This window comes from Hyaena hyaena, unplaced genomic scaffold (assembly GCF_003009895.1).
Source record: "Hyaena hyaena isolate Hyena2069 unplaced genomic scaffold, ASM300989v1 scaffold_31, whole genome shotgun sequence".
Taxonomy (NCBI): domain Eukaryota; kingdom Metazoa; phylum Chordata; class Mammalia; order Carnivora; family Hyaenidae; genus Hyaena; species Hyaena hyaena.
Window position 1 is genome coordinate 241402 of NW_024080664.1, and position 20526 is coordinate 261927.

The 20526-nt window shown below is 61.9% G+C and overlaps 2 protein-coding genes across 3 annotated transcripts in view; one reads left to right on the forward strand and one right to left on the reverse strand.

Moving 5' to 3' along the window:
- THAP4 (THAP domain containing 4) overlaps positions 1-943 on the forward strand; it is a 39924-nt gene extending 38981 nt beyond the window's left edge. For both annotated transcript variants that reach the window (XM_039228540.1, XM_039228542.1), the window contains one exon: positions 668-943. In XM_039228540.1, coding sequence (XP_039084471.1) covers positions 668-787 — 120 coding nt within the window. In that variant the 3' untranslated portion in view covers positions 788-943. The remainder of the gene's footprint in view (positions 1-667) is intronic.
- A 6536-nt stretch (positions 944-7479) lies between these two features.
- Positions 7480-19122, reverse strand: BOK (BCL2 family apoptosis regulator BOK). The gene is made up of 5 exons (XM_039228659.1): positions 18989-19122; positions 18449-18700; positions 15650-15778; positions 9345-9508; positions 7480-8255 (listed from the first exon to the last, which is right to left on the reverse strand). Exons 2-5 carry the CDS (start codon positions 18669-18671, stop codon positions 8130-8132), a joined length of 642 nt encoding a protein of 213 aa, XP_039084590.1. The 5' UTR covers positions 18672-18700; positions 18989-19122; the 3' UTR covers positions 7480-8129.
- Between the last annotated feature and the right edge of the window lie 1404 nt (positions 19123-20526).

Genomic DNA, 20526 nt, shown 5'->3' on the forward strand with positions numbered 1-20526 from the left:
CCACACACCCTTCTCTCTGGGACCTTTGTCCTGGCTATCAGGGTCGTTGCCTTTAAATGGACTTTAAAGGGACTTTCTGAAATGCGACTTTTCTGGTTTTCTGTGCCAGTTGGTCAGTTACAGGGCGGATTCCTACATTGCCAGGCCCCCGGCGCGGCCGGAACACCGGGAAGGCACTGGCCACAGGGTGGTGTCTCGGCCGTTACCATGCTCCACACTCTGGCAGATATTCCAGTCGGATGGCATTTTCTTACTGGCTGCCATATTTTGTGCTGACAAATTCGTGGTTCCAAAAGTGCTCGTACTGAGTTTTCCGAGAATGCGTGTTGGGTCAGTTCAAGTTGTAGGCGTGAAAGTGCACAAAGCAGGAAGGCGTTGGAAGGTCAGCTTTTGTCTGGAAAGAGAAAGACAGCTGGTTCTAAGGCTGGGGTGAGACCACGTCCCGCCAGTGGGCCCTCAGGGACAGCCCAGGAGTGGGGGGGCGGGGGGCCAGGGGTCAGGACAACGCCCCGCCCCGTGGCAGCAGTGGGCCCAGGGCCCACCCACCCGACCCCCGCCCACAGGCCCCCCGACGGTGGAGGCGGCAAGCTGTGGCCACGCTGGGCCTGTGGCCGGGCCGCCTGGGAAGATAGAACTAAGGTGTTTGCGTTTGTTTTGTCCTGCTCAGATCACCCGAAAATTCAGGCTGAATTCTGAAGGCAAACTCGAACAGACAGTCTCCATGGCAACCACTACCCAGCCCATGACTCAGCATCTTCACGTCACTTACAAGAAGGTGACCCCGTGACCCCGAGTGTGTGTTGTGACCCTTCGGCTTCTCTGCGGACGGACGCCTGCAGCAGGTGTGGGTGTGGCCGCAGGTCTCCGTGGGCTCCAGCGCGGCCACGTGCTCCTGTAACGGCGCAGAAAAACCAAATAAAAGGCCTTTATTTTTATGACCGAGCACCCTGCTATCCCTGGTGTAGACTGTGCATGTCTCCCGTCTGCTGGTGACTTGTTTTTCAGTCTTTTCCCGAAACGAGAAAGAGTGACTCTGGGTTTCCCTCTCCTTTTCTTCTGGCAGTTTTGGGACGATCTAAAATATTTCTAAATCTTCAATGGGGGGGCTGCTGCTAAGTTGAAGACCAGCGCGGCACAAAAGGGATCAGTTATTTTAAGATTTTTAAAGCTGACAGTCTCAGGGCCCCTCGTCCTCACGTTCCTCGCCGTTCTGTGCAGAACGCTGCTCGCGGGTCTGTGTTGTGCAGTCGCCCAGCCACGCGGCCAGCCACCCGGCCATCCCCCACCCAGGGCTTCAGCATCTCTTCTCCCTTCTTTCAGCAGAGTATTGTTAAGCAGATTCCAGGCGTTTCCCCCTAACTGCTTCAGGGTGTGGACCAAAACAAAACAAAGCTATTTTCTGACACAAGGTGGACCACCTTATCCATGGCCCAGCCCTGAAGTGGAGCCACAGGAAGGGAGCCCCGCCTTCCCCCACCCCCACCCCCGGGCTTGGGGACACAGGGCAGTACCAGGTGAGGTGGCCAGTACCTAGGAGCTCAGGAGGAACCAGGTCTGGTGACCCAGGTGCCAGGGGGCCCAGGAGGTTGGTGCAGGCCAAATACGTCAGGGGCAGGGACTCAAGGTATGACTTCATTCTGGGGCGAGGTCCCCTGTGGCTGCCTGTGAAACCAGACAGTTGAGGTGCTTCCAGAACACAGCCACACGGGGACCAGGATGGGGACACTCCAGGCGGGTGCAAACCCCAGGGCCGCAGAGCACTGCTCTCGGGCCCCCCGTGGCCTCCAGGCCCGCGGGTGGGGGCTCCTGCCTACCCGGCTTCAATGCACGCAGCCCACACTGCAGCTGTCGGGGCCCTGTCAGATTAGGCGCTGCTCTGGGACCCCTGCAGCTCAGGCGGCGGTGGGTGAGTGTCTCTGCCAGGACTCCAGGTCACTTCCAGAGTCCAGCTGGAGGCAGCAAAGCCCACTGGTTAGGATTTCAGCTTCCGGGTTTGGGGGAAAGCAAACATTCAGATCTTAGCACCGGGTACACAGAAGCCGTCAGAGCCATCCCCCACCCCAGGGGGAAGCCAGGGGCCCTCCTGCGGCTCTGAGAGCAGCACCCAGAGCTGCCCGCAGAGTGGGCTTGGAGCTCAGGACCAGAGGCAGACACCCCGCACAGTCCTCTGGTCCCTCCCCTGTGCTGCTCTCTTGGGAGCAGAGTCCCTCGGCCCAGAGACATTCCCAGGCTGGATTCTGGGTGTCTGTCTTGTCCCTCTGTCCCCTCTGCCCCCGTGGACGGGAAGTCCGCACTCGACGACGTATGCCCAGGGCTTCTGTCGCCACTCCAAGAGCCAGTCACCAGTCGGCCTGCCGCCCTTAGCTGATGCTAAAATCAAGGGGCCCCAGTGGTGGCAGGCAGGCTGACCCCCCCCTCACTGGGGAGTCCGCCACCATGGGGGACCTCCTCCTGAGCCAGCCCACGGTCAGCATCGCAGACTGGCTGCCTTACCACTGTGGTCGTTTCTTAATTTATGCATTTACGTCATCTTCCCGCGAACACGGGGCTTGAACTCACAGTCCCCAGGTCAACAGTCACATGCTCTTCCGAGCAGCCACACCTTTTTTTTTTTTCTTTTGACGGAATCATTGTATTTTAATGGCTCTGGTTTGCTTTTTTTTTTTTTTTAATTTTTTTTAATGTTTTATTTATATCTAGGAGAGAGAGACAGCGTGAGCAGGGGAGGGTCAGAGAGAGAGGGAGTCACAGACTGAAACAGGCTCCAGGCTCTGAGCTGGCAGTCAGCACAGAGCCCGACGCGGGGCTCGAACCCACGAACCGCGAGATCATGGCCTAAGCGAAAGTCGGATGCTTAACCGACTAAGCCATCCAGGCGCCCCTAGTGTGCTTTTTATTTTACAAAATAGAGGAGCCAAAACTGCAAACCAGTCAGCAGTGTCCTAATGGGGAAAGGGGCTTCCGTGGACCCTTCCTCTCAGATCCTGGCAGACTGGGAGGTGAGCGGCATGGAACACAGCCGCTGACACCGGGTAGGACCCGGGTCCTACGGCTCCTGCCTTCTGCATGTGTTCAGGGGCATCTGTGGGTGGGGGAGACCTCAGGTGGGAGCTGAGGGGGCAGAGGTAGAGTGGGGAATGGAGCCTGGGTGGATCAGAGATCCCAGTGAATGCCCACCCCGGGTTCAGATGCCATGCCTGCCTCCCTCCTTCCCCATTCTTCTGCGAGTCAGTCGTGCCTCCAGTGCTGGAGGAAACGGAAAGGAAAACTTCAGCTGCAGCCTCAGAGGGGTGGCCTGCGACTTCTGCAGGTCCCAGCAGGGGCACCTCCCACGCACATTCCCTGCGGCTGCTGCCAGCACCCTGACAAACAGGAGAAGGAGAGGAATTCCAGGGACCCGCTCGACGTTGGGATCCCAGGCTCTCCTGGGAAACCGAGGAGGGTATGGAAATTTCTGGGGCATTTCCAAAGAGACAGCGTCTTTGGAAGAGCCTGGAAACTCCTATTCCGACAGCCTGAGGGGGGCGCTGTGGGACTCAGAGCAGTAGTCAGCATGCCGAGCCGCTGACCACCTCCAACTAGCCACCTGTGACCTCCCCGCTGGCTCAGGCTGACGTCTCCCCCTCCACATCCTCGTCCCCTCCCACAAGGCTCCCCTGGCCTAAAAGGCCTCTGTCAGTGCCATGGACAGTCGCCTGAGAAGGAAATGGTGGAGGAAATGCATGAGGCCAGGGATGGGGGAGGCGCCGTAGCCGGAGACCTTCTGTCTAGTGTGGCACCTTCTAGAGTGGGGCTGGGCGGTGGGGACCCCTCACTTCTTATCCCAGGGGCACCCTCGGCACTGGTGTCAGGCAGGAAGGGGTGGGCGCTGTTGGGAGTTGGGAATACCCCACAGACACACTGCCCACTCCCTGGCCCCTTGTGCTCAGCCATCCGGACCCCTAAGTCCCGGGGCTCTTCCTGTAGCTCCCAGGCCAGAGCTGGGAAGAGGACAAGTCCCACCAGCACTAGGGCCAGAGCAGGGCCCCCCCGGACACCCGACCCCCTCTCCTGGGGGGACCCCGGGACACCCGACCCCCTCTCCTGGGGGGACCCCGGGACACCCGACCCCCTCTCCTGGGGGGACCCCGGGACACCCGACCCCCTCTCCTGGGGGCTGCATGACACTGTCAGAGAGCTGCACAGACCTCACTCTGTTCTCGTCCTGGAGCCGTGGTGTGAGGAGCAGATGGAAAGAGGAAGAGTCAGAGACATGGAGACGCCTGCAGAGGGGAGGGGACAGGCCTCCCCACTAACGGCTTTATTTGTAGGTAATCTCTGTGCCCAACGCGGGGCTCCAAATGTCGACCCCGAGGGGCGCCTATGGGGCTCAGTCAGCTGAGCGTCTGACTCTGGATTTCGGCTCAGGTCATAATCTGGCCGTTCAGATCAAGCCCCACGTCGGGGTCACGCTGACAGCACAGGGCCTGCTTGGGATTCTCTTTCTCCCTCTCTGCCCCCACCCCACCCCACTCTCTCGCTCTGTTGCTCTCACTCTGTCTCTCAAAATAAACATTTAAAAAACAAAACATCGGCCCCAAGATGAAGAGTCACGCTGCACCGACTGAGCCCCCCAGGCGCCCCGACAGCGGCCGCTCCTGCATTCAGGGATGAATTGTCTGGAAGAAGCTCCTTCTGCGGGCATCAGGCTACACCTGGTCTCCCTGAAGTCACTTTGCAGCAGAGAGCCGGCCTGAAAGAGGGATGCGCGCCTTTCATTGTCCGCGGCCGTGGGACCTGAGTGCAGGGGGCCCAGCCTCCTTCCTCCTCCCTCTGCCCAGAAGCTGTGATTCGGGTCAAGGGTGGGAGGTGCTCAGAGGACAGTGGGCACAGCTGTGTCCGCAGCCTCCCCTCTCTGGCGGGGAGGGGTTGGGGGGGGGGGCCGGGGCTCAGGCCAAGGCGCTGCCCTGCGTCCCGCCTGCGTGGGCAGAGCCAGAAGGTCCCGCTTCGCGGCCTCAGCTCTGTCGCGGCCTGGGCCAGGTCGGCACACCGTCGGCGCCCTCCCTGTGGCCGCCTCGCACAGGGGACACGCGTTTGTGTGCGCGTCCACACCGTCTCCAGTTCCCGTTCGAGGATTGCAGAACTTTTTACCTGAATTCTTTGGTTTTACCTCTTCTAAGGTGAAGAAGCTTGGTTCTTTGTGAGAGTGTTTGCTGTATCCTCCAGGTCCGTATGTCTTCACGGAGTAACGCTGTTCTCAACGACAGGGACAGGCCGGGGCCTGCGTCTGCCGCTTTCCCTGTCGCTTCCGCCCCTCCCCCGCAGACAGCAAGCAAGTCAAGTACAGTCTAATCGGAATCACCAGTTTCCCCGGTGCTCACGGCACCGACTCCCCACACAGGCTCCTCTGCGTCATTTCCAGATTGAATCTTCGCAAGGTGGCTTTGCTTATGCAAAACCTCTGACAGGACTTTACTGTCAAAACCGGAAAACAGGGCGCACTTGCCCGCCCAGCTGCAGGTGCTCTCGGGCAACCAGGTCACGGTTCATACCCAGGGTCCCCTCCCGCAGGTCCCCTCCCGCTGGACGCCCCCCGCTTCCAGTCTGGCGCACCTGATGACGCCCCAACCAATAACCTGCCATTTGGGGTTTCTGCAGGCGCGCGTGGGCAGGAGGCCCAGGAGCCAGGCCACGGCCAGCGGCACGTGGACCCGCCCGCCCGCTGTGGACGCTTGTCAGGGAGAGGGACCCAGGCTAGTCTGGGTTTGCATTTCTCTTCTTTTTTTCTTTTTCTTCTGGATTTTTGTAGCTAATATGTTCTTTTGAATTTGGGGTATGAATCCTGATATTCTTAATGCTCAGTTACAGCTTTTTTATTGAGGTAAAACACACTGTTATAAAGTTCACCGTTTTAACCAGTGTAATGGCGACCACTACTGCTCTCTGTCTCAAGTTCCAAATATTTGTGAAAATGTTAAAATGTTACTTTTTTATCCAGGATGCATTTTGTCTTTTATTGTTCCTGAATTTTAAATCATATTTAGGAAGCTTTGTCTATTCCCCAGTCACGGAGAAAATCACCCATTTCTCCTGTACTTATATCATGTTTCACACTTAGCTCTTTGACCCACTTGGAATTTGTCCTCGTGTGTAGTGTGGCCTCGGGTCCCGTCTCGTCTCTTCCCCCACCTGCTGACTGCGTTTTGTGGTGGCACCCATGGCCCGTTGAGACGCAGCGCCGGGCTCAGCTGCAGGCAAGCTGTTCCCTCACCTCTCTCCTTTTTAAGGCTCATCCTGGCTATATATATTTTTTTAAGTTTTATTTCTTTTTGAGAGAGAGAGACAAAGCGCAAGCAGGGGAGGAGCAGAGAGAGGGAGACACAGAATCCAAAGCAGCTCCAGGCTCTGAGCTGTCAGCACAGAGCCCGACGCAGGGCTCGAACCCACGAACCTCTAGATCATGACCTGAGCCAGTCAGACGCTTAACTGACTGAGTCACCCAGACGCCCCTATTCTTGTTGTTTTATAAAATGTCCTCCCATTAAAAATAACTAGTTTAAATCTAGGGGAAAAAAAGCCATTCTGATATCTTCACAAGGATGGCATTAAATTTATAGATTTGCTTATGAAGAATTGTCTTCTTTGTGGATGGATTTGCTGTCCGGAACCTGGCGTCTCTGTCTGTCTGCCCAGACCGCCGGGCCTTGAAGGTCCATGGCATCTTCCGCAAACAGGCTCTCTCGCTTGTGTGGTTGACGCGGAAGACTCTTACCTGTTTCCTGCTGTTGGAAAGGAGCGTCTCTCCCACTGCATCCTGTAACCGGGTGTGGGAGACGCCCCCGCCCCATCTCCCTGCAGCTTCCAACCCTGTGCTGTCCTGAGGTCCCGACTGCCTTTCTGCGCCCCCAGCCTGGCCCGGGGCTCGGCCCGGGGGGTGAGGAGGCAGGCAGGCGCAGGCACCGCCCCCCGGTCACGGGCACCGCGGCGCGAGGCCTTGGAGGGAGCAAGTGGTGCCCTTCCAGTGAGCCGACTCCCACCTTGTGCACAGGGTTCCGGCTCCTCGGGAGGCTGGATGGGAGGGCAGAGCCCGCTGCCCTCAGCCTCCCTCTGGCTCCGTCCGTTGCACGGAAAGGGAAACCAAGACCGAGGGGGAGGCCGAGTCGCAGAATCCGGCGCTGCGTGCCTGTGGCCGGAGCGGGAGTCGGGCCGCCTTGGGGAGGGCGTCCCTGCGTCAGAAAGCAGAGAATGGGGCCTGCCCGGAGCCGGCCCTGAGGTGGGCACACGGCGGCCAAGACCGCCGAGCAACCCGTCTTTTCCTGGGGCGTGTGTGCCCGTGACGCCGTGCACACACGGATGTGTCCGCGTGGAGCTCCCTGTCACGACGCACAGCAGCAGCAGAGGCCGCCGCAGCCAGGGAGGACACCGGGGTGCTTCCACGCCCGTCCCGGCCCCGGGCGGTGGTGTGGGGGCAGGGGCACCAAGAAAGCAGATGGGTCGCCGTCCGTTGCCATGAAACTTTATTGGGATTGGACACACACACAGCCTTCTTCCCCATGGGCTCCTGGGCTTTCAGGTCAGGCCTGCCGGCTTGGAGCCCACACCCCTGGTCCCCACCACACGGGGACCCTGCCAGGGGAGGGAGACACGCGCTCCCTCCAGAAACGGATTAAGCAACCAGCCCATGAGCCTTCTGCCCCGTTCACGAGGTCAGTCAGACCCCATGGCTCGTCCGGCCTGGGCCAGGCCCGGGTTTCCCGTGACTGCGTGTACAGGGCCCACTGCCCCGCTCGTGTCCTGGCACGGCCGACCTTCACAGACGGGACCCACCCATCGAGGGAGAGCCTGGCGCTCCCAGCTCCCTTCCCTTTGGACCTGGGAGGTGACCCTGACTTTGTGGCTCCAGATGGAAGCGGACAAGCAGGGGTCCCAGGGGAAGGCGCAGAAGCCCAGCTCCAGGCCAGGGACGCCCCCGCCTCCCCTTCTAGGGGCCAGGGTAATGGACGGGGCTCAGGGCAAGGCCTCCCGCACCAAGGCGGGGCTCTGAGGATCGGACCGTTCCCAGCCTGGTTGAGGAAGACGGTGACGCTCCCGGGGCCCGGGGGCCTCCTGGGTCGGAGGGCCTGGCTTCGGCCTGTGCCCGAGCCTGCAGCTCATCTCTCTGGCAACAGCACAAAGAAGGCGGCCTTCAGGAAGCGGCCGAAGCTGCAGAGCGCGGCCACGAGCCAGTGTGAGCGGAAGCCGGGCTCCGTGCTGACCACACACTTGAGGACATCGGTCTGGGAGGGAAGAGGGCACAGTTAGAAGGCAGAGCACCTCGCACAGGCCGTCCGCCGACTCCCACGAGGGGGTGCACGAGGCCGAAGGGAAGGCCCGCGATCCACTCTGGACGGAAGACCTGCGTGGGGCCGACCCGACCACGACAAGGGAAGGGAGGAGGTCGAGGCGGCAGCGGCTGGCAGACGGGAGAAGCCCGCGGTGTGCCCCACGCGGGGACCCCACCGCCAGCCCCTTGGCCAGTACCTACTGCCCATGTCCCCACAACCTCCCGCCCCCTCTGCTTTGGCCCTGTGGCGCCCGGGGCACCAGGAAACGTCAACTCCAGCTTCAGATCTCCCTCAGAACAGCGGTGGGCACTGGGCTCTCCAGAACTCCAGTGAATGGCCACTCCTACTTCATTCTATTCCCGCTAAGAAATGAAATCTTTTCTCTACAGTCCAGACTTTGACCGTGGTTCTACCAGTGGCCTTGCTGACTCCAGAGGGGGAAGGCAGGAGGGACGGAGGCCTCGGGGTCTCTCAGCTGAGGAATGGCCACAGCCATCCCCCCCACCGCCAACTTCAGATGAGGCTCCAGCCCCAGAACCGCTTGACCTCGGCCTTTGGCTGCAACCTCAGCAGAGGGCTGAGCTCTGTCATCCACAGCCAGCGTGTTTCACATACCCTTGCCCATTTTACAGAGGAGAAACCTGAGGTCTCCTGTGGGGGCCTGGCCAGGGCGGGGCAGGTGGCTGGGGGCGCAGGGCCTGGTGTGTAGGGCGTGTGCACCCATCCCTGCAGGCCGGGCCGGCCTCATCCTGGCATCGGAATGTGGCTGGGTGGGGGTAGGTCAGGGGTGCTCTGAGCACAGGGCCTGTGCTCCACGTCTCACAGGCCAAGGGGCCGCGTCTGCAGGCCACCTTCCACCCTGCGCGGGGCTCGGGGACCGCAGGACTTTAGCCCTGGAGGTGGGGGAAGGCTCTGGGCTTGGAGGGAGCAGAGCACCGGAGCTGGGCCTCACCCCCCTCCAACCCCCAGCAACCCGCCACTGCGGGTGCTCAGGCACTCAACCCTCCACACCCCTTCCCGGGGCCTCGGGCGCCCCCTCACCCATCCGCCGCGCCTTCGCAGCCAGGGCGCCAGGGTCTTGCGCACAAACTCCCCGAGGCAGTCGACAAGAGCGTGGACCATGGCGGGCTGGGCCTGCCGCACACAGTCCACGGCCAGCCCCGCTGCCACCGAGTACAGGGACGCCACCTTGCCCCACGTGATGCCTGCAGGGAGAGAGACAGACGCCCGTCAGCAGAAGGCCCCCAACCCCAGCTCCAGCCCAGCCCTCTGGGTCGCAGAAGGGCCTGAGCCTCTCTGAGCCACGCCCCCAGCCATCATCCCACTGATGCCCGGGTGGGAACCCAAGGGCCAGACCCCCCCCCAGCCCTGCACCTGGCAGCTGGCCGCCAGGCATGAGCCCCAGCCACCATCCCTGCCACAGGCCAGTCCTGCCCCCGTCACGGTAGCTCTTGGGCAGAGATTCTCAAAGCCTCCATCTCAAAGATGCCTGCCACCCGCGCCGGTGCCCAGGACCACCTTGCATGGCCCACCGTCTGCTGGAGGAAGTGGTGAGGCAGCGAGGCAATTGGGTGAGAAGGAAACTGAGGCCGGGGGGAGGGTGGCTAGCGGCCCACAGCCGCACACTGTACAGTAAGTGGCTTCAAGCCGCGCTGCCCCTGGCCATCTGGCCTCCAGAGCAGCTGTGCGAGGGCCCTGGGACGTTTCCAACATAGAAGAGCCGAGTCCCGGGAGGCGACCCTCCCCAGAGCACCCAGCTCCTGAGCGGCAGAACCGAGATGGAGTCCCAGGGAGGGAGAGGCCGATGGATGAAGCCTGGGAAGGAAGGCCTGAAATCTGGGGTGTGGGCGCCCCCGACATACCAAGAGGGTTTACGACTCAGCCAGAACACGCAGAATAAACAGCTGTTTCATGGAAAGAAAGATACAAATATATGAAACATCCGAAAAGTGCACACCCTCACGAGTAACCAAAGAAAGGCCAATGGAAACGAGATATAGGTTGCAATCTGTCAGTTTAAAACTTTATTTTTTTTAAGTTTATTTATTGGAAGGGAGGAGCAGAGAGAGAGAGGGGGGTGAGTGGAGGAGGGGCAGGGAGAGGGGGAGAGAGGACCCCGAGCAGGCTCCTTGCTGTCAGCACAGAGCCCCAAGTGGAGGTCAGTCTCATGAGCCGTGAGATCATGGCCTGAGCCAAGATCAAGAGTTGGACACTTAACCGACTGAGCCCTCCTGTCGGGCTTTACTTTTAAATAAACTTTATTTTTAAAATAAACTCTAGGGGCACCTGGGGGGCTCAGTCGATTAAGCATCCGACTTCGGCTCAGGTCATGATATCACGGTTCCTGAGTTCGGGCCCAGAGTCAGGCTCTGTGCTGACAGCTCAGAGCCTGGAGCCTGTTTCAGATTCTGTGTCTCCCTCTCCCTCTGACCCTCCCCTGCTCACGCTCTCTCTCTCTCTCTCTCTCAGAAATAAATAAAACATTAAAAAAATTTTTAACAAAATAAACTAGCCCCAACACAGGGCTCAAACTCACGACTCCAAGATCAAGGGCTGCACATACCACCGACTGAGCCAGCCCAGCGCCCCCGTCACATTAAAACTCTCAACGTCAGTGCGATTGAGGGTCCTGGTGAGCCTGCGCCTTGTCACCCCTACGGGAAATACAGCCACCGTTCCGGCAAGAACTGGTCTGTGGATGCGCTGCCGGGTCAGCGCGCCTTCACGGAGCAGCTGGGGCATAAGCCGGCCCCTCCGCCCCTGCTCACAGTCGCCAAACGGTGGGAGCAACAAACCAGCCATCAGCTGTGACGGGAAAGGCAAACTGTGGTCCGTCCGTCCCCGGGAACGGGACTCGGCCACGAAGAGGGATGGAGTGCCCACACTGCCACAGTGTCCGGGAGCCTCGAAAACACGGCGCTCGGGGGCCCCACAGACTCAGAAGGCCACATACACCGCATGAATCTGTTACTCAGAACGTCCAGAACAGGTAAGTCCACGGAGACTCGAGGAGCTCAGTGGCTCCCGGGGCCTGGGGAGGGGTGGGGAGGGAGTGCTCAACGGGCTCCAAGTGTCCTTCTGGGGCGGTGAAAACAGGGGTGGTAATTGCACAGGGCTGTGAACGCACTAACGGCCACTCGATTGTGCACTTTGCAATCGTTAATTGTCAGGTAAGTTTCATCTCAATAAAGAGAAAATTTTTACATCCCACAAATCGGACCACGTCATTCCCCTGCATAAAACCCTCCCAGTACTGTTACTTTGCATCTCTTTCAAAATGAATCTGTTACGGGGACCCGTGGCCGGCTCACAATCTGTGGAGGGTGTGACTCCTGATCTCAGGGTTGTGAGTCCGAGCCCCACGCTGGGTGTAGAAATGACTTAAAAGTAAACCCAAGTCCGAAATCTCACGTGAGTCTCCACCCCCACCCCAGGCCCCGTTCCCCCCACCCGGCCCCGCACGTGCTCTCCAGCAGGGCCCCCAGCTCCACAGGCCAAGCCATGTGGGCGCCGGATCGTGGCTCTGTCCCACTCACGAGTGCCCTCAGCACTTGACAGGTACCCCTCCCTGCCAGGGGCAGGTGAAGGGACTGATGTGCGAGGGTCAGGGTGCTGCCACAGGGCACAGGGAGGTGAGCACCATGTCCTGTGGTGCCACCCTGTGGCAAGCCCCACATGATGGCTGTATTATCAGGTCTGGAGAGAAAAGCCAGGGATGGTAATAAATTACTATAAATCACAGTGGAATTTGATGCATTCACCACCGCTGTCTGGATCTAACACATTTTCATGCCCATAAAGGACACCCTCACCCGAGGGCCGTCAGGCCCCTTCCCCACCACCCCCAGCCCCTGCCAAGCTGACCGTCTTCTGCCTTGGAGGGGGGTCTCTCTACTGTAGGTATTTCCTGTGGATGGGCTCGCACACAGCACTCCGTTCTGCGTCTGGCTCCTTGCACCGGGCACAGGGTCCCCGAGGTTCTTCCACGTGGTAGCCTGTCAGCATTTCTTCCTTTTCTTGACTGAATGACGTTCCACCGCATGAAAAGACCACATTTTGCTCATCTGTCCATCAGGTGATGAACATGTGAGTTGCTTGCACCGGGTGGAGATTGTGAACAGTGCTGCTCCGAACGTCTGTGTGAATGGTACTTCCATTTCTCACGGGCAGACGCCTAGGGGTGGGACCGTGCGCCATGTGCTGACTCTACTCGAGTGAAACCGCTAGAGAAACTGACCACCTTCCACGGCAGCCGAGCCACGCTGGGGCCCCACCAGCAGCTAATGAGGCTCCGACTGTTCACGTCCCTGCCGTGGCACGTGTGCACACCTGCCACTCTGATCCCAGCCATCCTGGTGGGCGGGCGCTGGGGCCTCGCTGTGGTTCTGAGGGGCGCTTCCCTGACGGTTGATGAGAGCACCTTCCATGGGCCTCTGCACATCTTGGAGAAGTGTCTACTCAAGTTCTTTGCTCATTTTTAGGTTGGGTGGTCTTTTTTGCACTGGTTTCTAAGAGTTGTTTATCTTTTGTATTTTCTGATCTCTTTGCAGTAAAATATTTTGCTCTTGTCCTAAGAAGAAAAAACTGAAAACCCCTGCCAACTTCTAATCAAGTAGAGAAAAATCAGTTTTTCCCCTTGAAGGGAGCTGAGCAGCCAAAGGCACAGCCATGCAGGGGACGCAGATCCTCCCCTGTAGCCCTCAAGCTGCCCCATCGCCGGCCACAGCCCTGACGGCCTGCACCCCAGCGGGAGCTGCCAGGAGGGGGGGAGGTGCAGCCGGGAGGTCCATGTGAGCAAGGAGGGGCCGGCCGTGGGATGACAAGCACCTGACGGGGGCTGGGGCTGACCCTGTGGCGAAAGGGCCTAAGGACCTGAATCATGGGATGGACACGGGGCCGAGGGGAGGCCTCAGGCGGCGGGGGGGGGGGGGGGGGGGGGGGGGGGGGGGGGGCAGCCACAGCTGGCGAGGGGGCGGCCGGACAGCCAGGCAGCAGAGGGTCAGGCCTGCTCCTGGTCTCTTCTCAGGTGGCTCTGAGGTTCAGAGCAGCTAAAAACCAGGTGCAGGTCACGCAGAGAGGAGAAGAGGGTGCAGCTGCCGCAGAGCCCACAGGGGTGGGTGGGCGGGCGTCGAGGCTGCCCCAAGAAGGGGCGGGGCCGGCGTGGGACAGGGCTGAACGTGCTTGAACATGAGAGGGTATATTCCGCCCCAGTCTCCAGTGAAAACCACAAGGCTTTAACTGAACTCTACAAGTGGATCCAGCCACTGGAGGTCTGTGTCCTAGACCCTTTCCGAACACCTCCCTGAGCAAGGCTGGGCGGGTGGAGTGGGCCCTCTGTCCCCTGCCCACATGCCAGCCACCACCCAGGAGCCCAGCCCAGCCTCCCCACTCAGACCCACAGCCAGCAGCAGACCAAAGCTGCATTCTCAGAGATAAGCCTTCCTTTTAAAGCCAGACCTCGGCTCATAAACCAGCCGCCCGCCAGCCCGGAGTCAGACACAGGCGGCCACCCACGCGCCAGCATCAGGCCAGGGACACAGGAGCCCAGGGAGGGGGAGGGTGGTCCTCAGCCCAGGGTGTGCGCTGCGCCCCACCTCCCTCCTGGGCCCCGCCTGCTTCCTCCTCCACAAGGTGCCTCCCAGCCCACCCCTGCAGGTTGCCACGGCCCAGGCCCCGCCCCCTCCAGGACCCAGGTCAGGACAGTTAGAACATTCTGAAGGAAACTGGCCCTCCCACCAGCCCACCCAGGCACCGCCTTGTGATGTCCTAGCTTTGCTGACTCCTGCCTGGGAGGTCAGTGTGACCGGGTGGCCCTGTAGGAGTCTGGATTCTACAGCTGGCCGCCCCTCGTCCCCACCGCACGGGCCACGACTCACGGAAGCCTAGCAAGTGGGCACCACCCTGCCCACCAGGAGCTGGTGGGCCTCCTTGGGGGAGGGCACTAGAGGGCGACCTGCAGCTACCCCCGAAGGGTGGGGTCAGTGGGGCTGGACGTCAGCTGGGCTGGGGGTTCGCCTCTGACAGGTGAGGCAGCCCTCTGCTCTTTCCTGCAGGGTGTGGGCTGCCTCTGCAGCTGGTGGGGACTGTGGCTCCCCTGGACCCTCCACCCTAATGCCCTGCTCTGCCGTCCCAGCCACCCCATAGATGAGGAAGCCCAGGCCAAGGTCACATAGCTGGTCAGCAACAGAGCCAGGACCGCCTCCCAGAGGAGGAGGTGCGAGGCCTCCCTCCTGCAGTGGAATGCCTTCCAGAAAGCCCCAGGGGGAGGGGGGCCCTCCCCACTTGCCACGCGACCGTTCGCCTCACCCCTCCCTCCAGCCGGGACGCAGCCTCTGGAGCGCCCTGGCTCCGAGGCCCCCGCGCTTCCCTCCCCGAGGACAGGGGTGGCTGTCCCATCCTCAGGGGCCCCCCGGCCCAGGTGCTGGGGAAGCACCCGCGGGATGTGCTGCAGCGGGAGGCGCTGCTTGGGGCTGGGGCTCTGGTCACCTAGAGGCACAGCCTGGCGCCTGTTTTATAGGGATACAGGGAGGGACCCACGGAGTGTGGGTGCCAGGACGGGACGTGGGGTCACGGGGGGGGTGTGAGGTCTGTGGGCAGCAGGGAGCCCAGCAGGGCTCTGGGGAAGGGACGTGGGGACGGAGTCTGGAGGCGGGTGGACAGACAGGAAGGGGCAGGAGCTGCACTCAGAGGCGGGCACAGGGAGGAGGCAGCAGGAGCAGACGCCACCGGCTCCTAGGGCACAGGTGGGGCACCAGGAGACGCCCAGGTGGGGTGGGCCAGCCAGGTGACACAGGTGTGCTATCCCCAGAGCCTGGCCGGCAGGCGCTGCACCAGGGCTCACACCCTCAGGCATCTTCCCTCACGTGGGGCCGACCCACACAGTCCAGCAGTGATGCTAACCGCCGAGGCTATGTCACCAGAGCCTGGCAGTCCCGCCCAGGACACTCGCCTTCGGGCCCAGGCACCACGCTGTGAGCAGCCCACAGGCCACGTGCAGGACACGCTGCCCCCCACCCCGCCCCCCGAGTCAATCGTCAGCACCGACTGGCAGTCTGGGACACGCGGCCCAGACAAGACCTCCGGTCACTGCACCCCCAGCCAACGCCCAATCAGAACCGCGCAGAGGCCTGGCGCCAGCTGCCCAGCAGGCCCACCGTCCTCAGAACCCGGGCAGACACCGCGTGTCACCATTCGAGTCGAGGTTCTGGGCACTTCTGTGCAGCGAGAAGTCACGCATGGGCACCAGGTGGCTCCAGGCCCCCGGTGCTGAAGCCCCTGCTCTGGCCCACACACCCTGGCCCACGCCGGCACTGTGGGCACCCTGCGGGAGGGGTGCCCAGGCCCACCTGCAGAGAAGATTTGAGCTGCCACAGCCAGGAAGGCGTCGGTCACCACGGTCTCGGACTGCAGGGAGATGTTCAGCTGACGGGCCACGTTGCGGTAGACGCTGGGCCGGATCAGCTCCAGCTCGTCCCCTGTGCAGCCACACAGCGGGGTCAGAAGTGGTCCTGCGAGACCCCAGTCCCACCGCCACACAGGCCTGAGACCAGCCCACTCCCCACGCCCGTGCCCGCAGCTGGCACTGGACATGTCTGACCCCCAACCCCTCCTCAGCCTGTCAAATCCCCCCGCGGTGCGACCCCACCAGAGCCCCTGGGGGCAGGAGACCAAGGAGGGACACTGGGAACCCCCAGGCCGACCTCCGCGGCCCACCCCTTCTGACCGGCCAGCCACCCCCACCCAGGGCCAAGCCTGCTGGGCCGGTGAGGCGGGAATCCCAGGGAGGAACAAGGGCCGTGCCTGGTGGGTGACTCATGGTTCACAGTGAGCTGCCCGGGCGGCAGGCGCACTGGGCAGGCAGCCAGAGCCCAACAGGGGCGGGGGCTATGCCAGCGACCCCACTCAGATGGGCCCTGGCTGCTGCCTCCAAGGGGCGTCCTCGCTCAGGCCCTGGCACCGCTCTGTGATCCGAAAAGCCGAGCCACTGCCCTGGGGCCACCAGTACTGCCCAGGCTCAAACCTGGGCTCCTGGTGCCAAGCGGGTGTGTCTGGATGGGCGGCCCCGGCCGGCAGAGGAAATGCCCTCTCAGCAGCCCCACCCGCTGCCCGCGCTCGCTGCGGCGCCCCTGGCACTGATGTGCTGGGAATTCCACGCGGCCCCTGGACTGGGTGTCCCCTCGCCCTGTCGCTCCTGCGGCCAAAGCAAACAGGGAAATGCCGTGGACTGGACAGCACAGCACGGAGCGATAAGGGTGTCCGCCTCACCCCGGCCAGCTGCACTCCATCTAATGAACTGAGATCTAGATGCAGAGCAGAAACCGGCGAGGCTGGCGGGCGGCGGGGCGGGGGGGGGGGNCCGTGGACTGGACAGCACAGCACGGAGCGATAAGGGTGTCCGCCTCACCCCGGCCAGCTGCACTCCATCTAATGAACTGAGATCTAGATGCAGAGCGGGGGGGGGGGGGGGGGGGGGGGGGGGGGGGGGGGGGGGGGGCGGGGGGGGCGGGGGGGGGTGGCATGGAAATTCCCAGGGCCTGCCTGGCCGTTCCCACACAGGGACCTCAGGGCTGCTGGGGACTGGCCCCAAGAGGCTGACCATGGGGATGCGACTCAGGCTTCTTCCCATGTGTGGCTGCCCCGGGAGCTGGGCGTCTGTGCGAGGAGGGGCTTGGGTGTGTGGGGGCCGGCACCGCAGGGAAGGGGCTGGAGCAGAGCAGCCCCAGGAGCAGAATGCAGCAAAGAGGCATGAAGGCGAGAGAGCACTCTGGGGGCCGAGCCGGCTCCCTTCTCCCTTCTTGGCCACCCGGCAGGCAGGGCTGAGTCCCGACGACTGGACACAGCCTGACGCCCGGGAAGGGCTGGGAAGGGCCTCGAAGGCCCAGCTCCAGAGAGGGCTGGTGCTCGGCACCCAAGCCCGGGCCGGAAGTGCCGGGGCACTCGAGGGGGGCGGGGGGAGACACAGTGGACTGAGGGCACAGACACCAGCCTGGTCAGGCTGGAGAGGCCAAAGCAGAGTTTTTCAAACAAGTTCAGACAACGGGGCCTCTGGGCTGCAGGGCAGGCCAGGACGGAGGCAAGACTTCCTTCTGGGGCCCCCCAGGCTCTGGGGAGGGCTCCTGGAAGCCCAAGGAACCATCTTCTCCATGGCCCTCTAGAATTTTCCCCAGTGTCATCCCCACAGGCCAGCTGAAGAAACAGCTGTGGGCGGCTGACCTCATGGGGGTCCAGGCCCTCGGGACTCCTGCCCGATTCCCCAAACCCCACTGGTTCTCCCTCCCGAGGCCCGGGGGGCCACCACCCTCCCTGCAGCCTCCTGCGATGCCCCCAGGAATCAGTGTGTCTCCAGGCACCCAGGTCTACACAGCTCTGCTCTCAGAGTCCACACAAAACAGGGGCCAGCAGACACTGGTGTCAGCCAGAGAAGAGGCCGGGTGTCCGCTCTCACGCCGCACTCCCGCCAAGCCTGGACCCACACTGCGTGGAGACCACACCATCCGGGCTCCCGCCACCCCCTCCCCACGCCACCCCCTCCCCACGGGCCGACTGCCAGCAACCAGTGAGCTACCTCAGTGCCTGAAACTGAATCCACTGGGCTTGTCCCACCCCCTCTGGGGTGTAGACCTTGGAGAAGGTGGAAACAGTTACTGGGCTGTGTGTGACCGCCCCCCCCCCAAATAAGTACCCGGGGGGTCTATACTCCACCAGCCAGGGGGCAGGCCCCAGGGTGGCTTTGACCCCCTTTCCGGAGGGAGCCCTACCAGGCCTCCACACCAAGAGGAAAGGGCAGCAACCCCAAAGCCCTACTTTCCAAAACAAACATCGGACACGTGGTCCCACAAAGGGTTTCTGTGCCCAGCTCAGTACAAGGGTCACTCTGGAAGTCCAGCCACCAAAACACTGCTGTTCCCCGGAGATTTCCAGTCTTTGTGGCCAGAAGGTCCGAGATCGGGGCGGAGCCAGCACGCGGGGGCGCCCTGCGGAGGGTGGGCGAGCCCGAGGGGCCAAACGGGAGTGCGTGGGCCTGCCCTTCGCCCTCCTCCCCTCCCCCACCCCCGGCCCCCGGCCCTTCCTAAGGGACACCGGCGCAGCAGCGGGCGGCAGGCCGGGGGCGCCCCCCGGGCCGCGCCCGCCCCGCCCACACTCACCCAGGCGCAGCAGGACCGCGCACACCTCGGCCAGGCGGCCTCCGGGCGCGGCGGCGGCCCGGTCGGGCGCGTTCCAGGCGAGGCCGGCGCGCAGCAGCCGCGCGTGCACGAACTCGCGGCCGAGCGCCTTGGCCTGGGCCACCAGCTCCTTGTCGGTGGGCGAGCGGTCAAAGGCGTCCATGATCTCGGCGGCGAAGACGGAGGAGCGCCGCAGCACCTCCATGGCGGGGACGCGGGCCGGGGGCGCGCCACCTGCGGGGAGCCCGGCTCAGCGCCCCGGCCCGGCTGGCGGCGGGGGGCCCGCCCTGCGCGGGGGGTCGCCGGGCGGGGCAGGGACGCGCGGGGGCGGGGGGGCTGCGGCCGGCCGCGAGGGACCGTCCGTCTGAGGGAGGGGGGCCCCAAAGCTCTGAAATCACGGCGCCACGCTCTCTCAGATTCCGGGCTCCCTCTCCAGTCCCCGCGGGCGCCGGGACGCAAAGACCGCTGCCAGGTGGCGATGTGCCCCGGGGCCCCGCGCGTCCCCGGCGGCGCCCCGCTCACCTCCCGCGCGGCATGGCGCGGGCGCGGGCGCGGGGCCGGGGCGCGGGCTCTGGCCTCGGGGTCCGCCGGCCGCAGCGGCGGGTCCGCGCTCCCGGGGGCGCTCGGCGCGGCTCTCCGCCCGCGGGAGGCGAGGCTTGGGGCTTCGCCTTCTAAGGGAAAGGCAGCCCCCGGGGCGGAGCCGCGGCCCGGCCGCCCCGCCGCCTCCCGCTTAAGGAGGACCGAGCGAGTGGGCGGCCCGGCCCGGGGAGCGCGGCCCCTGGCGGCCACCGCGCGACCTTCCTGCGCCCCGGGACGGGCCCCCGGCGGCCACGCGGCCTCGCGTGGTCGATGACACTTGGCGTGTGGTGGGTCGGACACCCTGCAGGCCTGCGCTCAGGGGCTGCCCGCGCTTGTGACGAACGGGAGTGATTCTCGCTGAAGTCCAATGTATCTGTGTCTCTCTCTCTTTAATTAAAAATGTTTTTATTTCTTCATTTTGAGAGAGACAGAGACAGCGTGATCGGAGGCGCAGAGAGCGAGGGAGAGAGAGTCCCGAGCAGACCCCTGCTCCGTGCTGTGAGCACAGAGCCCGAGGTGGACTCGAACTCACCGACCGGTGAGATCATGACCCGAGCGAGACGGAGGGTCCCAGGCTTCGCCCACTGAGCCACCCACTGCCTTTCCTCCTAAGGTTGGTGTTTTTCGTTAGGATATTCTCCTATGTTTTCTTTTAGAAGCTGAACTGTTTTACCAGTCACATCTATGGTGCATCACACATTAACTTTTGTGGATAGCGTCCTGGGGACCGGAACTCTTTGTTTTCACCTGAATATCCAATTGACCCAACATCATTTATTGAAAAGACCACACTTTTCCTCTTGAATTGGAAGAGAGCCCCCATCATAAGTTAAGTAACTGTATGTGTGAGGACCTGTTCATCCCCCTGGCCGTTCCTCTGTCCTTGAGCCAGCAACACACAGTTCCAAGCCAGCCTGCCCTAACCCACATACAGAGAGCACTTCACCCACTAGCTGTAGCTACATGTCCCTTCCATGCGCACGTGGAACGTTAATCAAAATAGACCATATCCCAGGCCATAAAACGTCCACAAATTTCAAAGGACCAAAACCATACAAATGTCCTTTTTGAATCAAGTTAAACTCAATATCAATAAAACAATTAGAAAGCTTCCAGCTTCCAGGTGCTTGGTATTTAAACCCGACACTTCTAAATAATTAAGGATCCAATGGTAAGTCACAAGGGAAACTGTAAAATATTTTGAAGTGAGCAATAGTGAAAATATGACCTAGCAAATACCGTGGGACACGCATCTAGCAGTGCTTAGAGGAAAATGTATCGTTTTAGGAGAAAGGCTGATAATTAATGCTCTAAGTTCCAACTCAAGAAGCTGGAAAAGGAACAAATTAAATGCAGAGGTGAGAGGAAATGACAAAAAACAAGAGCAAGAAGTAATGAAATGAAGCAAAAATTAGAGAAAATCAACAAAGCTGAAAGTTGGTTCTTTGAAGAGATGAATAGAATGGATAAACCCCTGGAAA